Source organism: Triticum aestivum, chromosome 2A (assembly GCF_018294505.1).
Source record: "Triticum aestivum cultivar Chinese Spring chromosome 2A, IWGSC CS RefSeq v2.1, whole genome shotgun sequence".
NCBI lineage: Eukaryota > Viridiplantae > Streptophyta > Magnoliopsida > Poales > Poaceae > Triticum > Triticum aestivum.
In genome coordinates this window covers 43,182,340-43,191,266 of record NC_057797.1, presented here as the reverse complement: position 1 = coordinate 43,191,266, position 8,927 = coordinate 43,182,340, and the positions used below count along the sequence as shown (strand labels likewise).

General features: G+C 45.2%; 1 protein-coding gene across 1 annotated transcript; it reads left to right on the top strand.

The window, feature by feature from the left end:
• Positions 1–2,045: 2,045 nt before the first annotated feature.
• Positions 2,046–3,390, top strand: LOC123191461 (aspartic proteinase CDR1). Its single transcript, XM_044604190.1, has one exon. The coding sequence runs from the start codon at positions 2,050–2,052 to the stop codon at positions 3,388–3,390; it is 1,341 nt and encodes a 446-aa protein (XP_044460125.1). The 5' UTR covers positions 2,046–2,049.
• The last annotated feature ends 5,537 nt before the right edge of the window (positions 3,391–8,927 follow it).

The window sequence follows — 8,927 nt, the reverse complement described above, 5'->3', positions numbered from 1 at the left end:
TATTTTTTCTACTTTAGAAAATATGGCAATTACTCTTCATTAGAGATGGTTTTGCAACAAATTATATGTGCGAGCGGTTCATATATTTTTAAAATCAACACATACAATTTTTTGGTTAGTATAGAAGGGTAAATGCATTGCTTGGTTGCTTCAAGAGTTAATAACTAACACGGCGCCTACCAGTTGCATGCCCAACAAGGGACATCATATTTTTATTCCATGGTAATATAATGCACCACATTCAACTGTATGTTACAACAAGGCAATGATTTAGGAGATATGCCTCCTCCCCCTTGATGGAGGTGGCGGATCGGCACAAACACGTGGGGAGGGGGTCATGCTGGAGAGCAGGACGGTTGACGGGGGTGTCCTCCTTGACGTTTTGTGCAGAAGAATGGTGTGAAGGAGAGAGGATGCCATGGCAAAGGTGAGGTGGGCGTATCCGGTTTTGAAGCAATAAATGTCCTGCTACGGCGGGAAAGCATGTGAATACAGGAGGATCCCGCAGTAGAAGGGAAGGTTCTTTTTGCATTGGGCCCGCGCGTTGGAGATAACTTGATGGGTAGTTTGGACAACCACAATCCCATCCCCGAATTGGTCTAAATTTGGTGGTGCCCGGACTGTCCAGACGGTTAAGTTATGAGGAGCCCGGACAGGATGGCAATTTTACCCATGGGTACGGATACCCGCGGGTACCGTACCCGCATGGGCCAAGTATGGGCACAAGTTTATACCCATGGGTAGTACCCATACCTTGCCCGTTAAGTTATGGGTAGGGCACGGGTATAGCCTCATACCCATGGATATACCCATACCCTATCCATTTATACTGACATGTGAACTTTATCCATGGAGCTCCAACATATGCGCAAGGGTCAGTAGTGTCAAAGGAGGTGGGCGACCCAACTACTCCCGTAATTAAGCCTCACACCATCACACGAAATACCTTCACCTTCATTAAATGTTTTTTTTGTAAAATATGTTATCAACGAATATAAATTTATGAATAACTTGTGCACTCCTTGATCTACCCATTGGGTACCCAATGGGTATGTGTACCCAACGGGTATGGGTACGGGTAAAGTCTCATACCCGTGGGTACGGGTATGAGTAAAAATTTATACCCATTAACTACATGGTTATGGGTATGGTATTGCTCTACCCGCCTTATACTCTGCCCATTGCCATCCTTAAGCCTGGTGGGCGCCCGTCAAAACATGCTTGGATGTGTGAGGGAGAAGTGAGCTTCTGCATTGCAAATGACCTTAATTATTTGTTTGATCTTGTTTGATGTTCAACACAGGATTGGACGTATGAGGAAGAAACGAGCTTCTATCTTGAAGACGACCTTAATTATTTATTTGATCAATTTATATGTATTATAGCCCATGACAACGCACGGGCGCATTCTACTATTTTTGCAAATAGTTCTCTCTTTCTCTCGAGCATGGTCGCTAAACCTGGCTCTTGAGCCCAACGATACTTCTATTGTACCTTATACTCTCATTATGCAATAAAGTGATCATGTTTACCCCTAAAAAAAGTCGTACGTAAGATCACGCTCCTTGCGATCAGACGGCTATGCACATCGCGAACAGACGGCCACGCACGCGGTTTATGCAATCTTTGGATCAGTCGGCTTAATTTGATCCATTTCCAACTAGTAACAAATAAGAAATATCAAATCAGTTCAATCGTTGCCGTTCCTGAAAGGTCTAGTGTTGATGCCATTTTTTTTGGCCCGCGGAGAAAAGGAATCAATTGATCACCTGCCTGTCTTGCCACTCGAATGCTTCATCCTAAATTCCTAATTAACATGCAATCACTAATCATCTTGTAGCATCAACTTAATTACCGGCTTCCAAGTATGCTACTCGTAATCAAAAAGAAAAGGTATACCACTGATCTCTGGCCAATCAAATCTGCAATTCCTGTAAAAAAAATCCTTACTTACCACTTTTGAAACACACTGCCCGCTATTAATACTGCCCTTAGAAGAAGATCGAGTTAGGAATTAGGAACTTAGAAACAAACAATCAATCAAATTCAATGGTGTGCACCATGTGTCGCGCCCTTTTGCTCCTTGGCCTCTTCCTGATCCTGACGCCGCTGGTGTGTGGGTACACCGACGGCGGGTTCAGCGTGGAGCTCATCCACCGGGACTCCCCCAGGTCGCCGTTCCACGACCCGTCGCTCACTCCGCACGGCCGCGTGCTTGCCGCCGTGCAGCGCTCGTACGCCGGCTCAGGCTCTCCCGACCCTGACGGCGCGGTGTCGGAGGTGATCTCAGGCACGTTCCAGCTCTTCATGTACGTCAACGTCGGCACGCCACGCACCCGGATGCTGGCCCTCGTCGACACCGGCAGCGACCTCGTGTGGCTCAGATGCACCAACGGTTCTGCTTCTCCGGCACCGCCGCCGCCAGCAGCGGCAGCAGCAGCCGGCGGGACGAGCAGCGTGTTCGACCTGTCCTCCTCGTCGACCTACGGCCTCGTGGGCTGCCAGTCCGACTCGTGCCACTCGGTCCACGGCACCTCCTGCGACGCCACCTCCTTGTGTCAGTACAGCTACTCGTACGTGGGCGGCTCAAGCAGTAGCGGCCTCGTCTCCACCGAGACCTTCACCTTCGACGACGCTCCCGGTGGCCCGCAGCTGCAAGTGCCCAGAGTCAACTTCGGCTGCGCCACCACCGCCAACTTCCCCGGTTACGGCATCGTAGGCCTCTCGGACGGGAAATCTTCCCTGATCAACCAGATGAGCGCGGCCACGTCGCTCGGCCGGAGGTTCTCCTACTGCCTCGCGCCCTACTTAAGCGACGCGTCCTCGGCGCTCAACTTCGGGTCCCGCGCCACCGTGACGGAGCCGGGCGCGGTGACCACGCCGATGGAGGCTTCCTACACCGTCGAAATCGTGGCCGTCAGGGTTGGGAACTCGATCATCAAGCTGCCGAATTCGAAGCGGTCCCCCGTCATCGTCGACTCCGGGTCGATGCTGACGTCCCTCGACGGGGAGCTGCTGGACCCCATCGTGGAGGCGCTCGCCCGGAGCATCAAACTCCCGCGCAAGCAGTCGCCCAACCCGGAGCTGTTTTCGGTGTGCTACCAGGCGGACGGCATGAAGGCGCTGGAGAAGGTTTTCCCGGACGTCACCTTGGAGCTGGGCGGGGGCGCCTTGGTCAAGCTCAAGGCGGAGAACGTGTTCATGGACCTTCTGCTACGGACCGTGTGCTTGGCCATCGTGCCGGTGAAGTATGAGGGTTCGGTTCCGACGATCGGCAGCGTCATGCAGCACAACATGCATGTCGGCTACGACCTCGACAAGCGCACCATCACCTTCGCCCCTGCCGACTGCGCCACCTCTTTCCCCTCTCCTCCCGCCTCTGTTGTCTAGCTGGTTAGCTAAAGCTAATTGCCAGGTAGTAATAATCACTAGGTTTAGGTTTTTTTTAAGAGTGAAAAAAGAAACAAACTCTTCAATGAAGGAACTTTTTTTTGGGTGGAAACAATGAAGTAGCTTGTGAACGCTCCAAACCGAATCAGGATAAGAAGGTGAATGATAGATCAAGAAATCAAATCCAAAAAAAAAAGGTAGAAGAACAAGGACAAGAAGCAAACGAACTAACATTTCCATTATTCCAAATTCTGAAAGAAAACTCCATATGTCGAAAAGCGGGTGTACATAGAAACAACGGATTTGCTATTTCACATACTTTCTAACCATATGATTTAGACACCATAGATTTGTGTTCTTTTGTCTTTTTTTTGTCTTTTGGTGTTGCCTCTGTACGCGTCGTTCGCGCATGGTTTCCCCTAGCGTTTAGGCCATTGTTTTATTTTCTTAGAGCCCTCCTGTCTCCGCTCAGTGTTGGTTGCGGACACCAGTAATTTTTTTGCTTTTTATTTCATTTTTATTCTTTTTCAAATTTGTAAACTTTTTTTAATTCATGAAATCTTTTATTTTTCATTTTCTCCATTTTCTAAAAAAATAATTAAAAAATCCATCGCTGTCAATTGACTGTCCACAATAAAAGAGGCTGTCTTTTTTCTTGTCCTAGTTTCATTTGGGATTATTTGCTACTAGCGGACATTCACTTTGGCACATGGGAGCATATGCTTCTGCCACCGGTAAAATATTTCAGAATGTCAAAAAATTCCAGAAAAAACATTGGTGTGTATATCAAGAGAATCTATGTGGGCACACCAAGTTTTGCGGAAGACATTTTTTGTAGCCTATGTAAAAAAGACAAAAAGATTGTCCCGTGAAATGCCTTTTTATCATCGAATTTTGTCTTTTTCACAAGCGAAAGGAAAGTTGTCAGTTTTTCGCAAACGAATTTGTGAGGCATAGAATGTTGAGATGTATGCATGAAACCTTTTGTCACCATTTTGTGACATTTGAAATACATTTAAAACACATTTTTAAAGCGAGAAGCATATACACCCGGAAGCCAAAACGCCACTCACTAGTATTTATTTAAATGGCTAGATAACATGTTGGTAGCTAGTCTGATGCACATTTATGTTTGGGTGGCTGATCAACGCAAGTTGTTTGCTGTTGCCATCACATTCTTTTCTTCTATTTCCTTCTCTCTCTCTCTCTCTCTCTCTCTCTCTCTCTCTCTCTCTCTCTCTCTCTCTCTCTCTTCTCCTTCTTTTGCTTGTGTGTAACTATCTACTAACTCGAAAGAGACGGAAATCAAAACGGAGTAAGGATATTGGGTTTCCACCTTACCTATTTCATGGCAGTCTTTTGCATCCCTAAAAATGTCCTCAAAACCATTGACTCCCTTCATAGGGCCTTCTTTTGGGCGGGAGAGGATTCTTGTTCAGGAGTTCAATGCCTTATTGCATGGAAAAATGCGTGTACACCTAAAATGTATGGTGGTTTAGGGCTAAAAAATCTGCATGTTCAAAACAATTGCCTGCTCATGAAATTCGCAGCTAAGGCTTTATCCTCTTCTCCGACACCTTGGTTGGAATGCTTAGACCTTCAACATCCAAACGCACTAGTCTCCTCCCACCAAACCTCTTTTCTCTGCCGTACCATCTCCCAACAAATCCCCACCCTCCAGAAAATCTCCTTCATATTAACAAACAGTAGTTTACACACATACTTTTGGGACGACACTTGGTTGACCCCAAGACCTCTAGCTACCACCTTCCCCCACCTCTTCTCACACTCCATTATTCCAAATTCTGAAAGAAAACTCCATATGTCGAAAAGCGGGTATACATAGAAAAAACGGATTTGCTATTTCACATACTTTCTAACCATACGATTTAGACACCAAAGATTCATGTTCTTTTGTCCTTTTTTTTGTCTTTTGGCGTTGCCTCTGTACGTGTCGTTCGCGCATGGGTTCCGCTAGCGTTTAGGCCATTGTTTTATTTTCTTAGAGCCCTCCTGTCTTCGCTCAGTGTTGGTTGCGGACACTAGTAATTTTTTTATTTTTATTTCGTTTTTGTTCTTTTTCAAATTTGTAAACTTTTTTAATTCATGAAATCTTTTATTCTTTTATTTTCTCTCTTCCATTTTCTAAAAAATAAAAAAAATCCATCGCTGTCAATTGACTGTCCACAATAAAAAGAGGTTGTCTTTTTTCTTGTCCTAGTTTCATTTGGGATTATCTGCTACTAGCGAACATTCACTTTGGCACATGGGAGCATATGCTTCTGCCACCGGTAAAATACTTCAGAATGTCAAAAAATTCCAGAAAAACATTGGTGTGTATATCAAGAGAATCTATGTGGGCACACCAAGTTTTGCGGAAAACCGGCATTTTTTGTGGCTTGTGTAAAAAAGACAAAAAAAAATTGTCCCGTGAAATGCCCTTTTTAACACTGGATTTTGTCTTTTTCAAAGCGAAAGGAAAGTTGTCAGCTTTTCGCGAACGAATTTGTGAGGCGTAGAATGTTGAGATGTATGCATGAAACTTTTTGTCAGCATTTTGTGACATTTGAAATACATTTAAAACACATTTTTTAAGCCAGGAGCATATACACCCGGGAGCCAAAACGCCACTCACTAGTATTTATTTAGATGGCTAGATAACATGTTGGTAGCTAGTCTGATGCACATTTATGTTTGGGTGGCTGATCAACGCAAGTTGTTTGTTGTTGCCATCACATTCTTTTCTTTTGTTTCCTTTCTCTCTCTCTCTCTCTCTCTCTCTCTCTCTCTCTCTCTCTCTCTCTCTCTCTCTCTCTCTCTCTCTCTCTTCTCCTTCTTTTGCTTGTGGGTAACTATCTACTAACTCGAAAGAGACAGGAATCAAAACTGGGTAAGGATATTGGGTCTCCACCACAAATTCCCCGGGCCTATCAACATCTACTCATGACTATGTACTTGATGGATATCTCGGCAGAATATGTTGTAGTAATTGACAGCCCCAATTGGCGGACTTGCATTCCAATTATTTTGTTAGTGGCATTAATGATGGATTAAATCGAGACAATAACGTGCTCTAGTGACATCGCCAAACAACAATGAGCACATACTAACATAGTGGCAGGAGGAAAGAGAAATCAGGCCTATATCTAATGATGAAGTGACAAAATGATTCCAAACAATTGATACCTCACAAAACTGTTACCTAGCTAATTGACACTTGTTGTGATAAGGAAATAATTTAGATAAGACATAACAAGAATATATTGGAAACCAGAAATCATTCCACTGCCCCGCAAAAAAAATCGACTATGGTACATTTAAAACAATGTTAGTGGACATGACATCTATATATCAGCATAATAAAATATGAGCTATGATTTGACGCAAATAATCTTAATCTTAGCATTCTAATCTAAGCAATGACTCGAAAAGTTAAGTTCAATATCGGTAAATTTTGCAGTGGAGTTCCAAACTTGTCCGCATCTTAAAGTCAGCACCACATTCCATGTAATATTCGTGCAAAAATCTACCGATATCAAACTTGACCGGGCAAGATCTCGCTGCTTCACTGACGCATGAGAACTTGAGAAGGCAGCAGATCGAAGAAACACGAGTTGCAGGCCATGCAGGGTTCACACTGGCTCCTCCCACTCCAACTATAACCAGTTGGCACTTAACTAGTAGCAGTAGCAACTGCCAAGCAGTCATGCATGGTGGCGCCGATATGGTAACACTGCAACTACTGTATATACTACTCTCTCTCTCTCTCTCTCTCTCTCTCTCTCTCTCTCTCTCTCTCTTTATTAGCATGTTGCTGAGGAGGGAGGACAAGAAGCACAACTGGACACAGGAATCTTCCTGCGCATGGCTGGCCTTTGTCCCATTAGAGGGCACGGATCACAAATCGCCTCCTCAGAGGGACAATGGTTGGGAGGCAGGGAGAGCATGGGTGACAGGATGATAAAGTGTGTGTTTTTGGAAAGCAAAGAAAGGAAGCAACACATGGATCATCCATGGGCCTCCTGGATCTGATTAGTTAACTACTCAAAGCTGATGATAATGAGAGCTTTTCATTTCTGCATGCACATGCATGGCGACTAGGTGACTGAGAGACACTACGGGTGTGTTTGGTAGAATGGATGAGGGCAAAAGTTCCCAATTCGACCCATTTTTGCTTGTTTGGTAGGGTGCATGGGCTCACCTCAGCTATGCTCATCTGATGCATAAAAGTGCCCTCAGCCATGCTCATCTCATGCACCCCAGACAGGGTGCATGGAGGCAGCTATGCTGGCCCTGACACTCGTCCTCACCGATCAGACCATGTCCGGATATGTTTATTTTTTCAAAAAGAATCAAAATTTCAAAATTTGTATAAATTTTTGAAAAACTTTAGAATTTCAGAAAAAATGAATTTCAAAATTGTTTAAATTTTCAAAAAAATCATAATTTCAAATTTTCTTTGGATTTTCAATAAATATTTGAAATTTCAAATTTTCTAAAAAAATCATAAATGTTCGAAATTTCAAAAGGAAATCAAAATTTGTTTGAATTTTGAAAAAAAATAGAATTTTAATTTTTTATAAAATATTCAAATTTTGTTTAAATTTTCAAAAAACTCGTAATTTCAAATATGATCAAATAAAAAAACAGAATTTCAAAATTTATTTTAATTTCCCAAAAAAGTTTAGAATATCAAAATATGTTTAAATTTGTGTTGACATTTTTTCGATTTTGTTCATCCATCAAAAAATATATTCAGAATTCGAAATTGTTCAGCATGTCTAAACATATGCAGGCTGCCAAACAAAAATCTCAGCTCAGCATGTCTCAGCGCATACATCACTGCCAAACAACAACAACTGTATGGACTTAGGGCATCTCCAGCCGTTGGCCCCCCAGGAGGGGCAAAAAATCGCCCCCTGGGGGCGCACCGGCGCTAAACAGCGCACTAGGGGCGTGATGCCCCCCAGTCGCGGCCCCCCACGGGTTTTTAAAAAAGTCAAATACGGTACAAACATGACTCAAATTTAACGCAAACATCGGCGAGTTCGTTCAAATTTAAACATACTTTACAAAAAAAGGGAAAAACTACCGCGGGCTACCCCCGCCGTCTCCCTCGCCGCCCGCCCACGCGGTTCTACATGCCGAGGAGGCTGTAGAACCGCGTGTAGTCACCGCCGTCGTCGTCGTCATCGTCGTCGCCCCGCCTACGCCTCCGCCGTCCCTGCTGCATCCCTCCCCCGGTTGGCGCGACGGGTTGGACGGTCCGGGGGCGTCGTCGTCGTCGTCGTTGTCGAGGACCACGATGTCGTGCTCGTCCTCGCGCCCATGCTCGCGGGTGGCGATCTCCTCCAGGGCCTGGCGCTGCCGGACCATCTCGTCGCGGAGGTAGTCGTCCCGCGCCCACCGCAGAGCGTCCTTGTCGGAGAAGCCGCGCCGGGCTATCTCCTCGTACTCCGAGGGGAGGCCGGGCTCCGGCTTGGGCTCGACGAGGACGAAGCGGCCGGTGGGGGAGGCGTTGTCGCCGATGCGGATGA

Excerpts from the sequence above, each read along its gene's own strand:
- LOC123191461 (XM_044604190.1), top strand. The coding sequence starts at position 2,050 with ATGGTGTGCACCATGTGTCGCGCCCTTTTGCTCCTTGGCCTCTTCCTG.